At 42.2% G+C, this 21,414-nt stretch overlaps 1 protein-coding gene across 2 annotated transcripts in view; it reads right to left on the bottom strand.

The window, feature by feature from the left end:
• RAPGEF5 (Rap guanine nucleotide exchange factor 5) overlaps positions 1 to 21,414 on the bottom strand; it is a 235,128-nt gene that overhangs the window by 156,749 nt on the left and 56,965 nt on the right. For both annotated transcript variants that reach the window (XM_086397408.1, XM_086397410.1), the window contains exon 6: positions 9,519 to 9,585. In XM_086397408.1, the coding sequence (XP_086253534.1) occupies positions 9,519 to 9,585 (67 nt within the window). The remainder of the gene's footprint in view (positions 1 to 9,518; positions 9,586 to 21,414) is intronic.

Genomic DNA, 21,414 nt, shown 5'->3' with positions numbered 1-21,414 from the left:
TACTCCACATTCAAGGGCAAAGGAGAAGCCCCAACAAGACAGTAAGAGGGGTAAAATCACATTTAGAACCAAACATACCCGCCAGAGATGCCTGGAGAGCTCAAACAAAACCTTGAGTACACCAGGACCCAGAGACCCCACAGAGACTGAGCCAGACCTGTGTTTCAGTCTCCTGCAGAGGTATGTGTCAGCTGTGGCCAGCCACAGGGGCAGGGGCTCTGGGTGCAGCTACCTGAGTCACAAAACCTGTGATATAAGCCCTCTTGCAGGAGGTCACCATTAACCCCACCATAGAGCCGCCGAGGAGATAACCTACAAACTGTAGAACAATTATATCAAAAAAATTCTCACACTGTTAAGAAAGTTCTAGGACCCACAAGAGATTTCCCAAACTGGGGATCTAGCAAAGGGACTGAGAATCCCCAGAGAATTTGACTTTGGAGGGCAGCGGAATTTGATTACAGAACTTACACAGGACTGGGGAAACAGATTCTTGGAGGGCACAAACAAAACCTTGTGTGACCAGGACCCAGGAGAAAGGAGCAGTGACCCCACAAGAGACTGACCCAGACTTGCTGTGAGTGTCCAGGACTCCCTAGTGGAGGTGTGGGTTGGCAGTGGCTGCTGCAGGGTTGGTGCACTGAGGGCAGCAGTAGGTGCATGGGGCCTACTGAAGGAGGCCCCATTATCTTCATTACCTCCACCATAGTTTGGCCTCAGGTCAAACAACAGGGAGGGAACACAGCCCCACCCATCAACAGAAAACTGGATTAAAGATTTACTGAGCCTGGCCCCACCCATCAGAACTAGAACCAGTTTCTCCCACAGTCTCTCCCATCAGGAAGTTTCCATAGGGCTCTTATCCTTATCCATCAGAAGACAGACAGAATGAAAACCACAATCACAGAAAACTAATCAAACTGATCACATGACCCACAGCCTTGTCTAACTCAATGAAACTATGAGCCATGCTCTTTAGGGCCACCCAAGACAGACAGGTCATAGTGGAGAGTTCTGACAAAATATGGTCCACTGGAGAAAGGAATGGAAAACCACTTCAGTATTCTTGCCTTGAGAACCCCATGAACAGTATAAAAAAGCAAAAATATAGGACGCTGAAAGATAAACTCTCCAGGTTGGTAGGTGCCCAATATGCTACTGGAGATCAGTGGAGAAATAACTCCAGAAAGAATGAAGAGACAGAGCCAAAATGAAAACAATGCCAAGTCGTGGATGTGACTGGTGATATAAGCAAAGCCCAATGCTGTAAATGGCAATATTGCATAGGAACCTGGAATGTTAGGTCCATGAATCAAGGTAAATTGGAAGTGGTCAAACAGGAGATGCCAATAGTAAACATTGACATTTTAGGAATCAGTGAACTAAAATGGACTGGAATGAGCAAATTTAATTCAGATGACCACTATATTTACTACTGTGGGCAAGAATCCCTTAGAAGAAATGAAGGAGCCATCATAGTCAACAAAAGAGTCTGAAATGCAGTACTTCGGTGCAATCTCAAAAATGACAAGAATGATCTCTGTTCATTTCCAAGGCAAACCATTCAGTATCACAGTAATCCAAGCCTATGCCCCAACCAGTAATGCTGAAGAAGCTGAAGTTGAACAGTTCTATGAAGACCTAAAAGACCTTCTAGAACTAACACTCAAAAAAGATGTTCTGTACATCATAGGGGAGTGGAATGCAAAAGGAGGAAGTCAAGAGATACCTGGAGTAACAGGCAAATTTGGCCTTGGAGTACAAAATGAAGAAAAGCAAAGGCTAACAGACTTTTGCCAAGAGAATAGCAAACACCCTCTTCCAACAACACAAGAGAAGACTCTACACTTGGACATCACCAGATCGTCAATACAGAAATCAGATTGATTATATTCTTGGCACCCAAAGATGGAGAAGCTCTATACAGTCAGCAAAAACAAGATGTGGAGCTGACTGTGGCTCAGATCATGAAATCTTTATTGCCAAATTCAGACTTAAATTGAAGAAAGGTAGGGAAAACCACTAGACCATTCAGGTATGACCTAAACCAAATCCTTTAGGATTATACAGTAGAAGTAATAAATAGATTCAAGGGACTAGATCTGATAGACAGAGTACCTGAAGAACTATGGCCAGAGGTTCGTGACATTGTACAGGAGGCAGGGATCAAGACTACCCCCAAGAAAATGAAATGCAAAAAGGCAAAATGGTTGTCTAAGGAGGTCTTACAAACAGCTGTGAAAAGGAGAGAAGCTAAAGGCAAAGGAGAAAAGGAAAGACACACCCATTTGAATGCAGAGTTTCACAGAACAGCAAGGAGAGATAAGAAAGGCTTCCTCAGGGATCAACGTAAAGAAACAGAGGAAAACAACAGAATGGGGAAGACTAGAGATCTCTTCAAGAAAATCAGAAATACCAAGGGAACATTTCATGCCAAGATGGGCACAATAAAAAACAGAAATGGTATGGACCTAACAGAAGCAGAAGATATTAAGAAGAGGTGGCAGGAATACACAGAAGAACTGTACAAAAAACATCTTCATGACCCAGATAACCACAATGGTGTGATCACTTGCCTAGAACCAGACATCCTGGAATACAAAGTCAAGTGGGCCTTAGAAAGCATCACTACGAACAAAGATAGTGAAGGTGATGGAATTCCAGTTGACCTTTTTCAAATACTAAAAGATGATGCTGTGAAAGTGAGGCACTGAATATGCCAGCAAGTTTGGAAAACTCAGCAGTGGCCACAGGATTGGAAAAAGTCAGTTTTCATTCCAATCCCAAAGAAACACAATGCCAAAGAATGCTCAAACTGTGGCATAATTGCACTCATCTCACATGCTAGTAAAGTAATGCTCAAAATTCTCCAAGCCAGGCTTCAACAGTACATGAAGCATGAACTTCCATATGTTCAAGCTGGATTTAGAAAAGGCAGAGGAACCAGAGATCAAATTAACAACATCATAGAAAAAGCAACAGAATTCCACAAAAACATTTACTTCTGTTTTATTGATTACACCAAAGCCTTTGACTGTGCAGATCACAACAAACTGTGGAAAATTCTTCAAGAGATGGGAATACCAGACCACCTTACCTGCCTCTGAGATATCTGTATGCAGGACAAGAAGCAACAGTTAGAATAGGACATGAAACAATAGACTGGTTCCAAAATGGGAAAGGAATACATCAAGGCTGTATATTGTCACCCTGCTTATTTAACTTATATGCAGAGTACATCATGTAAAATGCCGAGCTGGATGAAGCATAAGCTGGAATCAAGATTGCTGGGAGAAATATCAATAACCTCAGATACGCAGATGATACCACCCTTATAGCACAAAGTGAAGAGGAACTAAAGAGCCTCTTGATGGAAGTGAAAGAGGAGAGTGAAAAAGCTGGCTTAAAACTCAACATTCAAAAAAAGAAGATTATGTCATCCAGTCCCATCTCTTCATGACAAATAGATGGAAACAATGGAAAAAGTGACAGACTTTATTTTGGGGGGGCTCCAAATTCACTGCAGATTGTGACTGCAGCCATGAAATTAAAAGATGCGTGGTCCTTGGAAGAAAAGTTATAACCAACTTAGCATATTAAAAAGAAGAGATGTTACTTTGCCAACAAAGTATCTAGTCATAGCTATGCTTTTTCCAGTAGTCATGTAGGGATGTAAGATTTGGACTATAAAGAAATCTGAGCACCGAAGTATTAACGCTTTTGATCTGTGGTGTTGGAGAACACTCGTGAGAGTCCCTTGGACTGAAAGAAGATCCAACCAGTCCATCCTAAAGGAAATCAGTTCTGAATATTCATTGGAAGGACTGATGCTGAAACTGAAACTCCAATATTTTGGCCACCTGATGCAAAGAACTGACTCATTGGAAAAGACCCTGATGCTGGGAATGTATCAGGGAGGAGAAGGGGACGACAGAGGATGAGACGGTTGGATGGCATCACCGACTCAATGGGCATGAGTTTGAGCAAGCTCCAGGAGTTGGTGATGGACAGAGAAGCCTGGCGTGCTGCAGTCCATGGGGTCACAAAGAGTTGGAAACAACTGAGCGACTGAATTGATGAGAGTGTACGAGTGCCTACTTAAATGGTCCCCGGGTATTAGATTCTGTTCTCATCCAATTCTGACTGCTCTTCCTAAATTCTGTACACTATATTTTTTCATTTGAATTCATCTGTCAAGACATGGCCACAAACTCTTCTCCATTACTATCACCAGGTCAGTGCGGACACTCAGCACAGTTCTCTTTTACCGTCTGAGTGATGGCTGACTTCACTGGACAAACAGCACAGATGACCACATCACAGCTCCCCCCACAACCCTTTCATAAATGCCACACATACAACCATGTCATCAAACATGCATCTAATATGTTCGATTCACAACTTAGCCTTGCTCACATCAGCTCAGCAGTTCAACAACTGGACCATGTGAATGAAAATCACCAGACCTTACTAGGATGTTTGTTTTCTTATTTCTACGATTTACATCAAGAAAATTTAGCCTGAAGTAACAGAAATAAGCCAACATGGTTTGTTTAGGATGTTGATTAGCATGACCTGAAGTCCAGAGTCAGTTTTTATCTCCTCTTTAATCATGTCCATGTTGCCACTTCCTGTCTTTGGATAATGCCCAAGTTACTTCTCAGTTCTTGAAAATGTCTCAAAGTTTAGCTTATTTCCTAAATTTACATCCTAAGAACTATGACTTTGAAAGCAGTATTCTACTGACTAAAAACTCTTCTGTATGTCTCTATGTCTAGTTTATCCTGGATTGTAAAACAAATATATAAAAGTTGTATTATCGATTCTAAACACTCTTTTTGTCACGTACCCTGGGAGAATTCATGTTTAAAGATAAAATAATGCTCAAAACTTCCAGGGTAGGAAGTGGCAGACTGTGTCATCCATGGGCTCCTTCTAGCCTGCCAGCTTTATGTGACTAACAGAGACTCAGAGGAAATGAAGAAGAGAAGGTTTAAAGTTAACAAAATGTGTTCAGTCAAAAGATATTAGAAAGGTGGCTAAGATGTTAAGGCAGAAAACCTATGTACACAGGGAAAGCCAAAGTATTTTCAGATAATAATGCCCAGGGTGTGACAGTCGAGTTCACATAATGGGAGAAGTCTATTACAGTCATGCCCTTTTTCCTTAAGCTGAAAACTTCTTACAAGGTTTTCCTCTGAAGGTTTTTGGATGTCAGGCACTTGGGAAGGTCACTAGAAACGTAGATGAAACATTTTTACTGTTTATGTTTGTATAAATCTAGCATAAAATCTGTAAATCTGACCGAATTATCAAGGCATTTTTATTTCTATATACACTGCCTTCTCCTGTTACTTTAATATGAAAACTCACTTGTGTTTTCTTCCAGGGTAGAATTTTACATATTATTTTTTAGATGAAAGGACCTTTTTCCTGATGAACCTAAGCTGAGACTAAGAGATAAACTATTTAACAAGGAGGATTTTTTTTAAAAAAAGAATGCTTATTTACAAAATGCCCAAGTTTGAGGAAAAGGAGATGAATACACAGGGCAGTAAACTGTTGCGGGAAACTGCTCTCCCCCTTCCAGTGACCTCTAATTACACAAAAGCTCTGAAGAGCACTTTAACAACTCCGCTTTACAGATGTCACTTCTACCTTCCCTTAATGCATTTCAGGGTCATGCTGGATGCCAACTGCCACTTGAGTGATGTATGCAAAAATCTCCCATCCTCTGCGGTGTTAACAGCTGGGTAACAAAGCTTTCAGACCACTGCCAACAGGAATAACTACACTGTGAAGTGGGGAAGCACACAGTCCCTTCATAAATGCTTACACAAGGAACCAAGGAATTTTAGAACTTAGATACTGTCAAGTCCGCCACTCAATTTGGCCAAAGTTATACTGTTTGAAAGAATTAAGAATCAAGGTCTACATTCTCAGTTCAAAGATAGTTTCATTATTCCAGGCTGGTCAGCTATCAATTCAAGACATGAATTTTTCTCCTATTGACAGTCAATTCCTAGGCAGGTTGATAAAAAGTCCAGGGGTCCCCAAGGAGAGACGGGTCTGGAATTCTCAAGGAGGAAGAAAGGACAAACTTTTTTTCCCCTCTACATTCCTTAGGATTATATAACAATAATGTATCTTGCCTGAGGACAGTTTCTGGAAAAACCTTCTGGCTAATCCTGTTATCTTAAAATGCAAATTACGGAAATGGGTCTAGTAAGGTCTTTACAACCTCCAGACATTCTTTTGATTCACTGTAATAAGTAAGAGTATAGAACTCCATTTCTAACACTAGCGAGGGGGCACTCTTTTTGCCCCCTTCTGATGTCTATGTCAGAAGCTTTCTCTATCTCTTTTATACTTTAATAAAACTTTATTACACAAAAGCTCTGAGTGATCAAGCCTCGTCTCCGGCCCCGGATTGAATTCTTCTCCTCCGGAAGCCAAGAATCCAGATGTTTCTCATGGTCCAGCAGCAACCTTTCACTATGTCCTTTATTCTCATTTCTACTCTAGCACCTCACCTCAATTTATTCAGTCTTTTAGCTTAGAGATTTTTTCCAGTAAGATTACCTCAACCAAATATACAACCATCACTCTGCTGTCCACCCCTCCTTTCTAGAAGTTCTCTTGAATTTTACTTTCATGGTATAAACTTCCACTTCCAATAAGTATATCCACTTCTTATCACAGTCTCCTCATCTCCCTTTGTTGTTATTGTAAAGTTGTTAAGTCGTGTCTGACCCTCTGTGACCCCATGAACTGCAGCACACCAGGGTTCCCTGTCCTTCAGTATCTCCCAGAGTTGGCTCAAACTCATATTCATTGAGTTGGTGATGCCATTCAACCATCCCCTTCTCCTCCTTTCCTCAATCTTTCCCAGCATGAGGGTCTTTTCCAATGAGTCGGCTCTTTGCATCAGTTGGCCAAAGTACTGGAGCTTCAGCTTCAGCATCAGTCCTTCCAATGAATATTCAGGATTGATTTTCTTTAGGATTGACTGGTTTGATCTCCCTGCTATCCAAGGGACTCTCAGGAGTCTTGTCCAGCACCACAGTTTGAAAGGATCAATTCTTCGCTGCTCAGAGTTCTTTATAGTCCAACTTTCACATCTGTACATGAGCACTGGAAAAACAATAGCTTTGACTAGACGGGCCTTTGTTGCAAAGTGATGTCTCTACTTTTTCATACACTATCTAGGTTTGTCATAGCTTTTCTTCCAAGGAGCAAGTGTGTCTTTTAATTTCATGGGTGCAGTCACTGTCCGCACTGATTTTGGAGCACAAGAAAATAAAGTCTGTCACTGTTTCCATTTTTTCCCCATCTATTTGCCATGACGTGATGGGACTGGATGTCATGATTTTAGTTTTTGGAATGTTGAGTTTTAAGCCTCTTCTCCCTACCTCCCCCTTATCTTGGGTGCTGCCCAAGACTGCACCTTCCACTCTGCTCTTCAATCAACAACCTGGACTGGTTCCCATAACGCTAGTCCCGACCTTTCTGAGTTCCAGATTCACGTCTCCAGGTGTTTCCCGAATATTTTTACACCCTTATGTCCTCAAACTCAGCGTGTCCAAAATTATGTCATCTCTCCTTCCATATATTTTACTCAGCTTCCTAAGAGTATCATCACTTTTCCACTAAGTTCCCAGCTGTGGTTACTTGAGTCCTCCTCTACATTTACCTAGTCCTACTGATGTTTTAAACAATTCTTTATGCTCCTTTTGCTTGTGGTTCCCCAAAACACCACTAGAAACTAGGTTCTCATCAGCCTCTCAAACTAGATTTTCATCCAACTCATCTTGTTTCTTAAATGTCTACATCATGTTAATCTGTTGTTCAAAAAGTATTTTACTTTTCTTTATTAAATCCCACAGCCAGAGTACACATCCTCCACCTGCTCACAGCCTGACCGCTTTCAATGCTGATTCAAGTCCAGTCTCTTCAACCAAGCTCTCTGTTGCTGTTCTTGGATTCACTATCACACACTGATTGTTGGTGCTCAGCTGTCAGTTGTTTTATAAGCTAGCTTTTTAATGTGCCTGTCTTCCTGGTACGGCTGTAAGAACATCTTACATAGTCACTGCTTCTGAAACTTACCTATGTTACATTATTTTAAAAATGAGGCCCAGTGATTAGGAGAATATGACTAAGAAGTAGAAAATCCGGAGTTTAGATCCTGGCTCTGATCCTTTTTAGATGGGTGACCTTGGGCAGGTTACTTAACCTCTAGAAGCTTTCATGTCTATAAAACAGAGATAATGCCACCTATTTCACAAGGCTTTAGTGAAGTGTAATGTGTACATGTGTATGTGTACATACACATACAAACACACAGTGTGTAACACAGTATTTGGTACACAGTGAGTGGGTTTTTTTTTAAACAGATCGCTATTAATGACTTTGCAACCCACAGGTATTCCTCTTTAGTCAATATTTTAAACTGCAAGTGAAGTGAAGTGTCAGCCACTCAGTTGTGTCCAACTCTTTGCAACCTCATGGACTGTATGTAGCCCGCCAGGCTCCTCTGTCCATGGGATTTCTCAGGCAAGAATACTGGAGTGTGTTGCCATTCCCTTCTCCTGGGGATCTTCCAGACCCAGGGATCGAACCCTGGTCTCCTCATTACAGGCAGATTCTTTACTTGTCTGAGCCACTAGGGAAGCCCTTTAAACTGCAAAGCTCATGTTAAACATATTGTATTAGCACGCTGTCAAGATTCCATTGCATGTGAAGTTTTATACTACTCATCACTATATTTAGCCAAAAATTACTTTTCTAAGCTACATTCTAGAAGAGTAAGAAAGACAACTTTTAACTTTCAAGCTGTGCCCAGATGCCAAAACTTGGGGTGTGAAACTATACAAGATCAGTTTCATTTCACATACATAACCCAATCCAGCATGATTTTCAGCAATCACCATTTTTTAAATACAGTTAAAGAAGTACTCAAGAAGCTTTGGGAAGGCTAGATTTTGTGAGATAGGATTTCTAGAGCCTGTCAACAACCAGAGTTTAATGATTAGTGACCATGGCCAGCTTCTTCTGGGAAGAAAGGGATAAGCTTTCCCTCAACCAACAGGTTAATTACTGACTCTAATTAATGGCTTTAAAAGACATAATGAAAATGTTGTAATCCAGTACATTAAAAACTGAAGAACTGATCTTCTGTTGGTTGAGTTGATCTTTTTTTCCTCCTAATGAAACATATAGTCCTTTCTCCTTTGTGCAGTAGGTCACAGCTTTCCCTAGGTTAAATCATACAGTATTTTTTTTTTAAAGTCCTTCTCTAAGGTTCCAGGAACTTTCCATCAACAGAATCTGTAATCTTGCAGGAAAGGCTGCCTGAGAGCAGAGCAAGTTAATGCCACTGTCTCTTTCGCCCTGACTTGGGCCTCCCACAAGCAGCCACAGGGCAAGTGTCTCTCTACATCACTACCCACAGTGCCTCCCTTCCAAGACCCCTCATTATTTCTGCACTCCTGGGCAGGGAAATCGCATGGCCTTACCGCAGACGTTAGACGGGCAAGAATTTCATCACTGCTCTCTTCTGAGTCTTCAATTTTCTGATGAGATCTTTGAAAAACAAAGAATAAATTACACTTTAGCTTTGCCTGCTCACATTTATTCACTGAGTTATGGGGAATACAGGGTAAAGAACAGCATTATTGCTTCATACATTAGTGAAAGTAACTTATGTGAGTAACATGGTGACAATAATACCATAGGAACGCAAGTTGAGGCAGCCCAACGATTCCTTCAAAATCAATCAGCAAGAGCCTCTTTCCCACACATCAATTAAATCCTAAGGACTGCTACTGTTCTCCAAATGAATCGAAGAATAATCCTGACTCACTATACTTACTAACATGGGTATGCACAGAGAATAAGCAGAGGGTGAATATAATGTGGTTAAGTATTGAAATTCCTGGTCAGTCTAAATTAAATCCAGATTCTGAAAATATGAAACGTGAATTTTCTACTATATCTGAGTTCCAGCCAACAAACAAATTTATTAGGAAATAGTCTATTATAAGCCTTGTCCTGTGACAGGAATTATATGGATCCCAATAGCACGAGCACTTTGTTCTTTTTTATGAGACCACAGCCCAGTTGAGAAGAAAATTATGCATGTGTTAAATAACTAAGGAGACAAACAACGTTTACACAGTGTGGTATCAGTTTGTTTAGAAAAATCACCTTTCTAATGTAATTCATGAAAAATTTTTCACCACATAAATGTACATTGCTAACATATAAAATCTACTTCAAACAAACCTTATAAAAATTACATTTCTTTCTCCTGACCTGGTCAAAGGGAAAAACACTGACTAATGCCAACTGAATATATATAATTGTCTCCCAGATCTATTTCCACAAGCAATTCCTTTCAGCACCTTCTGTGGACTGGGAGGGCGTTGGTGGTAATTGCTCTGCAGAGCAGCCCCGTGGCACTGCAGTCCACTGATGGATTTCAATCTCAGAAACTGCAGTGGGCCAGCATGAGCGCAAGCCTTACAGGGCAGAAGGGCTTCTCCTGGCTCCTAAGAGAGCTAGGAGAGGCTCTTGGACAAAGGAAAAGCAGTCGGATCAGTTCTGGCACTGGCTTCCGGTTTCTGTAAAAGTCACTAAACCCTTTCAAAGGAAAAATGTTCCACCCTTCAGGTCAGAAGAATGACTTACAAACTACCACCTTTACAAGAATGGCATGTCACAGGTATGGAGCAGCGCAGGCATGTTGTCCAATAACTTAATTTTTGGTGCAGCAAAGCCTCTGAAACATGACCTTGATAATTAATATTTCAAACAATAAGCTTTATTATTAAAACATCTACTTACAAGGTTTCCATACACATGAAGTTACACTGAGAAGAGACTAGAACGCTTTATAACCTAAGCCACCAAAGCAGGTTTATAAGATTATGCTGGGGTGACAGAACAGATCTGAGAGGAAATTAGGAGCTGAGAATGTTAGACACAAGAGCACCACCAAGGATTTCAAGGCCCCGTCGGTATCTGCGGTGAAGAGCAGCTGGTGGTGCCATCTCTTGCTCAGCCCCCAGCAGACACCTGAAGGATGAGTTTGTGTGCATGACGTGTTTCCCATTAACACAGATTCTGTTGTGAATGCATTTTCAACAAACTGCCGAAAGGAACTCAAAACTCCAAGGGAAGCTCTAGTGTATGTGACTGATGGGGGCTACGCAACGAGTAACAGCCAAGTTGTTGGGAGTTCAGTGACAAATACTTTCATCTCTGTTCAAGCAAAACTATCTTTCATCATGCTTCTAGCACAAAACATACCCCTGGCAGAAACGTCTCTCAAGGAAGCACATCTAAGAGAGACAGAGCGATGCTCTCCTGAGCGCCGTCCTCCAGCTCATGTCCCGTTTTTATCCCCTCAATCACCACAATCTATACCCAGAACTCTCAAGTCTTTCTCTAGCCCCTGAATCTTCCCTGAGCTCACCCTGTGCTTCCAGCTGCCCTCAACATGGCTCTAGGTGGCAATCTCCGAACACTGTTTTCACTCACACGGGATCTTATGAGGCCCTCAGATCGACATAACTTCCGGTGACCTTCTCCTGTCTCCTGCCCTCAGTGGTACTCCAGTGCCTCTCACCACTCGGCTTCATGTCACCCTGTGGTCATTCCTCATCTTTCCATCACCATATCCTCCTCTGCTCTGCTTTCCTGCTTTCTTCCCCACAAGCCTTTCTGGGAGGCTCTCGCCTCCATAACATACTTTAACCAGCTTCTAACCAGCTTGTCTCTGCTTCTCCTCCAGTATCTGATCTTCTGTTGATGCCAGGGTTCTCCTCCTACAACCCCGATGTGGTCCTGCTCTTCTCCAGACCCACAGCTTCAGGGACTCTCCCACTGCCTACCTGAGAATTCAGAAGACTTCCTGTCTGCTGAGGAGCCCCAGGTCCACCCTGCTGTGACATGGGAGGCAGGCAAACAGTGGGGAGCATAAGAGGGGCGGATGGAAGAGAGAAGGACGATGCTCCCCCACTCAGCTTCCCTCCTCACCACTAGCATCCCTGCCCAGCTCAATGCCAAAAGGCCCAGAAATACCAGACTCCTTTTCCCTCGTAAATATATTTTTGCAAAATAAGATAAAATCTGATTATTTTACGATGTAAATACCCATTTGTGCAACCCAGTGATGGTAAAGTTCTCACATATCGGATCAAAACAGATGACCAAACAGAAGGGGCATGGGAGAATAAAGAAAGAACCACCCGTAACACGTAGCACACCATTTTACACATGAAACTCAGGCATCCATGGATTTTAGTATCCATGGAGGTCCCAGGAACAGCCCCCCACAAATGCCGAGGGAAGGCTGTACTTGCATCTTAAGGGGGCTGTGCTGCTCAGTAAGCAAGAGAGGAAGAGAGACACTCCGGAGAGACAGGGCAACAGAGAAACCCTGGTTGGACTCAGCAGTAACGGCAGTGGCAAGGTGATGAAAGAAAGAGAAAAGGAAGTGACCCTAGGAAGGAAGACCCATCCCTGAGGATCTGTGCCAGCAGGAAGCTCTGGCCCAACTGGAGTCCCTTTTATGATTTCCTAAGGCCACTTGTCAAGGTCTCTGCCTGGCAACAGTGCAAGCCTGACCCCATGATCCTGCAAGGGAAGTGCCGAATCCTAGTGTTCTGGGCAATACGACACAATGGGAAAGACTAGAGATCTCTTCAAGAAAATTGGAGATATCAAGGGAACATTACATGCAAGGACAAGCACGATAAAGAACAGATACGGTAAGGACCTAACAGAAGCTGAAGAGATTAATAAGAGGTAGCAAGAGGACATGGAAGCAACCTAGATGGCCAGTGACAGATGAACAGATTAAGTAGTTGCAGTACATATATACAATGGAAAGCAACCCTGAATATTCACTGAAGCACTGATGCTAAAGCTGAAGCTCCAATACTTTGGCTACCTGATGTGAAAAGCCGACTCACCGAAAAAGACGCTACTGCTGGGAAAGACTGAAGGCAAAAGAAGGCAGCAGCAGAGGATGAGACAGTTAGATGGCAACACTGACTCAATGGACATGAGTTTGAGCAAACTTCGGGAGATAGTGAAAAACAGGGAAGCCTGGTATGCTGCAGTCCATGGCATTGCAAAGACTCGAACATGACTTAGTGACTACAACTACAGTGCTCTGGGCAGATGTCTCTGTGAGTTCAGGAGGTCTGCAATATCTAAGGATGCTGTTGTAAGGACACAGGAATGGCAAAAGCCAGTGCACCTCTACCCTTGTTCCCCCAACCATCAAACAGGACACATTATCGTTCCACTCAATCTGCACTAAAAACAAAACAAACCCCTACCTCTCTACAGGCTTCTCCACCTTAATTACAGGCAACTCCACCCTTCTAGTTAGAGGTCACCTTTGATCCACCCTCCTTATGGTCTCTTCACTGAATCCATCCCCGAATCCTATCAGCTCCGTCTTCGAGGCAGCTCTCGCCTTGGAACACTTCTCACCACCTCTGCTTCAACCACCGCTGACCCAGCCACAAGATCGCTCATCTAGAGGCAGAGTGGTCTTGCTAACATGGAAGTTAGATCATGGTCCTCCTCCACTCAAAATCCTCAAATGACTCCCCATCATCCTCGGAATAAAGCCAAAGTCTCTACAGTGCTGCCATCTTTCGCTCTCTTTACTCTATTTCGGTCTCTCTGGCCCTGCCTTCAATGCTCTTGTCCTGGGCCTTGCCCTGACTGTCCCCAAACCTAGAACACTTCCACCCACACTGCACATTGCCTCTTCCCTCACATCAACCTCTTGGAGAGGCCTTTCCTGACCCATCACTCTATCGCTCATTTCCTACTTTATCTGTGTAAAGTTTTCCACGTTAACTGACATCAATCTGTTTACTTATGAAATTGTACTTCCCTCCTAGACATGGGAATAGATATTTCTGCCTGTTTTGTTCCTGGTTACAGCAGATTTCCAAGGAATATCAAGGGAAGATAAGAAAGCCTTCCTAAGTGGACAATGCAAAGAAATAGAGGAAAATAAGACAATGGGAAAGACTAGAGATCTCTTCAAGAAAATTAGAGATACCAAGGGAACATTTCATGCAAAGATGGGCACAATAAAGGACAGACCTTTAGGTTTCTATTAGGTAATGGACCTAACACGGGAAGAAGATATTAAGAAGAAGTGGCAAGAATACACAGTAGAACTATACAAAAAAGACCTTAATGACCCAGATAACCATGATGATGTGATCACTCACCTAGAGCCAGACATTTTGGAGTGCTAAGTCAAGTTGGCCTTAGGAACCATCACTACAAACAAAGCTAGTGGAGGCGATGGAATTCCAGCTGAGCTATTTCAAATCCTAAAAGATGATGCTGTGAAAGTGCTGCACTCAATATGCCAGAAAATATGGAAAACTCAGCAGAGGCCACAGAACTGGAAAAGGTCAGTTTTCATTCTAATCCCAAAGAAACGCAATGCCAAAGAATGTTTAAACTACCACATTCTTGTGTTCATTTCACACGGTAGCAAGGTGATGCTCAAAATCTTTCAAGCTAGGCTTCAACAATATGTGAACCAAGAACTTCCAGATGGTCAAGCTGGATTTAGAAAAGGCAGAGGAACCAGAGATCAAATGGCCAACATCTGTTGGATCATAGAAAAAGCAAGAGAATCCCAGAAAAACATCTACTCTGTTTCATTGACTACACTAAAGCCTTTGACTGTGTGGATCATGACAAAGAGTGGAAAATTCTTAAAGAGATGGGAATACCAGACCACCTTACCTACCTCCTGAGAAACCTGTATGCAGGTCAAGAAGCAACAATTACAAATGAACATGCAACAGACTGGTTCCAAATTGGGAAAGGAGTATGTCAAGGCTGTGTATTGTCACCCTGCTTTTTAGCTGATATGCAGAGTACATCACGTGAAATGCCGAGCTGGATGAGGCACAAGCTGGGATCAAGATTGCTGGGAGGAATATCAATAACCTCAGATATGCAGATGACACCACCCTTATGGCAGAAAGTGAAGAGGAACTAAACAGCCTCTTGATAAAAGTGAAAGAGGTGAGTGAAAAAGCTGGCTTAAAACTCAACATTCAAAAAAATGAAGATCATGGCATCCAGTCCCATCACTTCATGGCAAATAGATGGGGAAACAGATAATCTAGACTGGGACTTAGTGAAGGTGGAGAACACATCTGTCTCCAAATCAGAGTTCTGTCAGGAAGAGGGTGTTCCTGGGGAATGGGGGCAGGCCTGTCCCCACCTCCCACCCGGAGCCAGGCTGCTGCTGCCCCACCCTGTTTGGAAGGAACTGACAAAAAGCCAGTTTTTAGCAGGAATCTCAGGCAACCCCAGCAAGAGGCTGGTGAAATTCCAGGGCATGGAACAAACCAGAACCAAGACAAACTATACAGGAATCTTTCAAACATGATCCCGCAACAAAGAGAAGATGCACAGCACACACATATATGGAAAAAAAAAAAAAACCTACAAACTATTTACTTGGCTTAGAAAAATCCATCTTTGAAATACCCTGCCAACACAAGCAACAGTCACTTAGCATGATCTATGATTCAGAGGTGTCTTGCGAGAAGTGATATCCGAGGTGAGGTTCTGATGGAAAAGGAGTGGCGCTGGAACTTGGCAGAAAGACCAGCACAGGGAAGCGGGAAATGGCAAGAGGCAAAGCCGAGGCCAAGACAGTCAGGGCACGTCTAACTACTGCTAATGAGTTTGGGTGTTATGCTGAGGTGTTTGGCTGTAAAGCAAACAGGACGGAAGCAAAAGTAAGGAGAACACCAACAGAGGGTGAGGGACTGAGAAAGCAGGAACTGAGACCCGCAGCCCAGGCAGCAGAGTGAGTCTGGAGCAGAAGGGACTTGTCTCCACCACGTCAGGAAGAAGTGACAGGTCAGGTGACAATGCCAGAAGCCACCTTCTCCGAGACAAGCCAGGGTCCATTCCATCCTTGTTGAATGTCAGGCCAGGAAAAGCATTAGGGACCTTTGTTTCCCAGAAATTGGGCCAAATTTAAAGTTTTTTTCCTAAAAACCACTGCCACCAAGTCCTCAACACCACAACAGAATGTTCTTCAAGGGGCACAGAGTCGATCTCTACCACATCCGACACCCACGCCCCAAGAGGATGTGTGACACTCAGGTGACACACCTAGGCCTTCCCATAACACCGATAACCAGATAGGCCTATTCTGCCTAACAAAGCAAATTCCTACGACAAAAAGAAAGAGTGGGTGGGAGGTATATGAGAAGTGGATTTTATTTTTTTGAGATCACTGATATCATGAACAAAAATACCTGTGCAAACTTCTCAAGAGAAGGTGACTTTTCATAGTATCAGGCTACTAGTTATGCTTATAGAGGAAATTTACCAAACAGGACAAAGTTGTGTATGTGACAGGCTTCATTAAGGGTCCAGGTTATCTAGTTACACATTCTTCTAACACTGAATAAAATATTACTGATATCTCTTTTTCACATTTCACATTGAAGATTTGAGAACTAATGGTTACTATTCAATTAAACAGCTACATTTCAAATGTTGGCCCAAGCAAGCCTAAAAGTTCAATTTTTGTTAAAATTCCTGTACTGTTCCTAAACTGATGTACTCAGATAGAGATAAGTAGTCTGTTTACCCACCTGGGGTAAGTCTTATCTGTAAACAATGGAAATTTTGGAGGACTTAGTATTTCCTTAGGAAAGGGAGTGATGAGTAATAACAAAGACTGAGACCAGCTGATTTCACAGCATTTTTTATACAAACAATTTAGTGATAAATGGAAATTTTTCTTCACCTTTGACCCTAATACAAAACTTATGTCAAGTTTCATCATGAAAAATTTTTTGAGAGATACTCAAAAAAGGTTTGTTTACTCATCCAGTATTTCATCCTCTCCAAGGATCATAAAATGAGAATCTAATCAGGAAAAGTCAAGAATACAAAGTAAAGTTTTGGGATGCAGGAATGGCAGACTTGAAGTTGATCTTTCCAGTTAGAAGGTGTTAATCTAGCACCATCTCAGAAATTAAGGATGCCAATGAATTTCTCATGGTGCTTAAACATGTCAAATAAAAAAGGACAAGTTAGGCAGGATAAGGAGAACAAAGGGGGCAGAGGTGATGCAGGAGTTTGGTGGTGGTATTATTATTGTATAATAAAGTTCTCAGAGAAGACAGGGATCTGAATTATGGAAGTCATCACTGTAGAGCTGATATTAAAAATATGACTAAGTGACGATGCATCTGGAGAGACAGCAGAAAAAAGAAGACTGCGCTCCAGACACTCCCTGTTTAGAGGTTAATGTTTCCAAACATGGGTTTTATATTATGCAGGTATAATGAGGGCAACAGGTCAGATGAAGGCCATAGAAGTGATTAGTCAATATGGGGAGAAGTAATATCTAAACAATATTGAATCTTCCAATCCATGAACATGAATAGATCCTCTACTTATTTAATTCCTGATTTTTTACAATCAGGCTTATGAAGTGTGTGACATACAGCTTTTGCACACTCTGAGACTTGGACCTAATCATTTCACAGGTTCTTTTTTTGTGCCAGTACAGAGAAATGTCATTCCGTACATTGATTTTATTGCCTGTGATCTTGCTAAACCATTTATTAGGTCTAGTGGGTTTCTTGTGGATTCCTTAGAATCTTCTATGTATATAATTTATGTTTATAATTAGGCCATCTGCAAAGAAAGATGGCTTTACTTTTTTCCTTCTAATCTGTATACCTTTTCCTTCTTTGTCTGGCCTTATTGCACTGGCTCATGTTGGAAACAGTGATAAGAGGCAATATATTAGCCTTGTTCCCAATCTTAGTGGAAAAGGATTCAGTCTTTTACTGTTAAGTATGACATAAGCTACATGTTTTATGTAAGGTTATACCAGATTGAAGAAATTCCCTTACATTCTTAGTTTTCTGAAAATTTTTATCATGAATGTTGAATTTTTACAAATGCTTTCATGCATCTGCAGAGTTTGTCACATATTTTCAGTTTTCTTTTTTGGACTGGATCTGGTGGATTACATTGATTGATTTTTAGATGTTGAATTACCCTCATATTCCTGGGATAAATATCATTCTATGATGCATTATCATTTTTATATATTGCCAGACCCCATTCAGTAATATGTTACAGTTTTAATGTTTACACTCAATTTCCTTTTCCTAACTTTGTTATAATAACACTGGTCTCATAAAAGGCCTTCCATTACTTACCTATATGTAGTCACATATCTTATAAGGCTTTGGCACAGTTATTAACACAAACCTGATGGGAAGTAAATGTTGTTAAGTAAGTCACTCAGTGGAGAGTGTTTGTGACAAGGGGGTGTCTTTTCCTGGACTATGTCCTGTCCCTTTTCCTTACCTGAAAACTAAGAGAAGCAAATTCAGTTATTCAGAAAATCCCTTTCCAGATATAAATGTTTATGAAGCTAAATTTACAGAATTTCAGAAGTGTCAGCCAAGTGTGACAGGTATCATGCTCAATAAAATCTTTATGTCCTGATAAAATTAATCTGGTTTCTTTACGTAGCATTTTGAGACTGTGATTTAATTAACCTTCACATTCCCTATCACTTGATGGAGCTCTTTCTGTAGGACTAACGTCATAGAACAGCAGATTTCAACCTCACGGCGCCTCAGCCTCTTGTTAAAAAAAATATTGATACCTATGTCTTATCTCTCTATCCCAACCTCGATTCAGTAGATCTCAGGTTATATCTGCTTAATTTTTAAAGTATCATGGTTGCAAACCGTGGTTCACTTTCTGCCACCAAGTACAGATGCCTGCCCTCTGAGCAAGTTACACGGTATTAATGGTTCCTCATCTGTAAAATCAGAACAGCTCCAAACTACTGTTGTCAGCACTAAATGAATCACGTGTACAATGCTCAGAATGTGGTAAGTACATTTACGCGTTAACTATTACTGCTATTTTATTATTATTGCGCCGTTAGGGTAGGTTAGGCCAAGCCATCTGCTTTCCGTTTTTAAGTAGTTGTGTGCTCTGCTCAGTTGCGTCTGACTCTTTGCGACCCCGTGGACTATAGCTTGCCAGGCTCCTCTGTCCGTGGCATTCTCCAGGCAAGAATACTGGAATGGGTTGCCATTCCCTTCTTCAGGGGATCTTTTTGACCCAGGGGTCGAACCAACATCTCCTGTGGGAGGCAGGCACTGGCAGGCAGATACTTTACCACTGAACCACCTGGGAAGCCCATTTTACTAGAGTGGGGGGTCCCCTTTAACATAGAAATAGATCAAAGACACATAAACTCTGTTGAGTAAATATATGACCAAAATGTTACCATGAATTCAAGTAAATTGTACTTATTTCAGCAGCATCTATACACAGTTAAGTCATTCTCTTTATTCAATACAAAGATAACGCTTGGCTTCCCTGTAGATTTTCAGACCCCTGTAACCAATCTGATCCTGCTCCCCACCCGTGCTCTTAAGGTTCTGAGTCCCTCTGGTTGTGACCTGCTGCTCCAGACACACCAAGCTGCCTTGTACCGTCTCAACACACCACCCATCTTCTTGACTTCCCACCCGTCTGCTTTTCTATTTAGAGCATGGAGTCATGAATGTCAACAAAATCCTCTTAACCCACTGGGCTGATCTTTCCCTACAGGTGGTTAGTGAGGAATCAAAGGTGCCAACCAGTTAAGTGCTCTGCTCATTAACAGGAACAACAATGAACAGGCATGATTTTTTAAACAGGATAGAGGGAAGATCAGGGAGAGACAGCAGAGGGCAGGTGAGTGAATGCAGGTCTGTGGGCCTCAGGAGCATCAGAATGCCAGCACACATCCAGGAGGGCACATTGGCCAGGACCAAGGGGCACTGATCAAGCCCAGAGAGATGGACCCAATGATGCCAGGCCCTGGGTCCACAGTAACAGCTCACCCCAGTTACACTCCAGGGTCACTAGGCAAGATCAGCGGGCATGGGAAAGGGCCACCGTGACAAGAGAGCCCAGGGTCAGGGGCCCACACCACCCACCATGTCCCCAAAGGCGATCTTGCTGAGGAGCAAGGAGAGGGCACAGAGGGACAACTATTTTAGCAAGCTACGCTCAGGAGCTAACCAAAGACATTTAAAAAATTCCCTTACTAGAATAATTTTACTCGATGAGACTAAAATTATGGGGCTTTTCTTTTCCTTCTTTCTGGTGATCCAGCAGGACGGGACTCATGTGGACAGCCAACAACGGACCGCTTAGAGAAAAACAAAGTTACATTTACATTTTTCTTTACCTGCCTGAGTGCAGCGTGAGTTAAATTTTAGCAATCCTCTATGACTCTTTTAACAGCAGCGTAAACGTTAACTGCCCTGTAATTGGCAGAATACAGTTTTATGTATCAAGGTTCACAGACTCAGTTATTCAGAGCACCACCACTCCCACCCCCGGGCAAGGGGTGTAACACAGGTGGTTGAATTAAAACAGCCAAATTCCCACACAGCCTAAATTCTCCGAGTCAGTGTTAAGAGAGAAACATGTCTCACTCGTCCTAAAGGAATTATTAGGCTTCCTTTCCCTACACTGCAACTTCAGTATTCCTAACCCCCTACCCCCCACTTTTCCTCCTCCCACATCAATGAAAAAGAGTTAGAAAAAAGTACATTCTGGATGACTTGATCTGGCTTTCAGTTTGAATGCTGCTGCTGCCGCTAAGTCGCTTCAGTCGTGTCCGACTCTGTGCGACCCCATAGACGGCAGCCTACCAGGCTCCCCCATCCCTGGGATTCTCCAGGCAAGAACACTGGAGTGGGTTGCCATTTCCTTCTCCAATGCATGAAAGTGAAAAGAGAAAGTGAAGTTGCTCTGTCGTGTCTGACTCTTAGCGACCCCATGGACTGCAGCCTACCAGGCTCCTCCGTCCATGGGATTTTCCAGGCAAAAGTACTGGAGTGGGGTGCCATTGCCTTCTCCGTCAGTTTGAATAAGTTACCACAATTGTTCCTTCTTCCCTCGGAGATTACCCATGACAACCAATGCACTCGCTTCTTTCAAATGATCTACTCAGCTTAGATGTAAAAGTTATTTTCTATAGAAGATGAATTTTGTTTCTTCACATTAGCCTAAAAACCTGCAATAGTTCCATTTTCCTTCCTGATATAAACATTTTATTTTAAATGGAAAAAAAAAAATCTGTTTTTTTGTTTTTTTTAAACGCGTCCTTAAAGAACAGAATTGTTTTTACATAGGGACAGGAGGTAGTTTCCTCACATAGTGTTAAAGGGATTAGAGAGAAGACAGCAAATACTGGAACCCCAGTGTGGAACTGCACAGGCAGAACTTTGCAGCCTTCAGATATCAAAAAGGTTATTAAAAGAACCATAGGAATGGGTTTTCAGCTTCTGA

The sequence above is a fragment of the Bos grunniens genome, chromosome 4, assembly GCF_055505025.1.
Source record: "Bos grunniens cultivar Pamir isolate PY7600 chromosome 4, Bosgru_T2T1.0, whole genome shotgun sequence".
NCBI classification, from domain to species: domain Eukaryota; kingdom Metazoa; phylum Chordata; class Mammalia; order Artiodactyla; family Bovidae; genus Bos; species Bos grunniens.
This window is presented reverse-complemented; position numbering and strand designations above follow the sequence as displayed.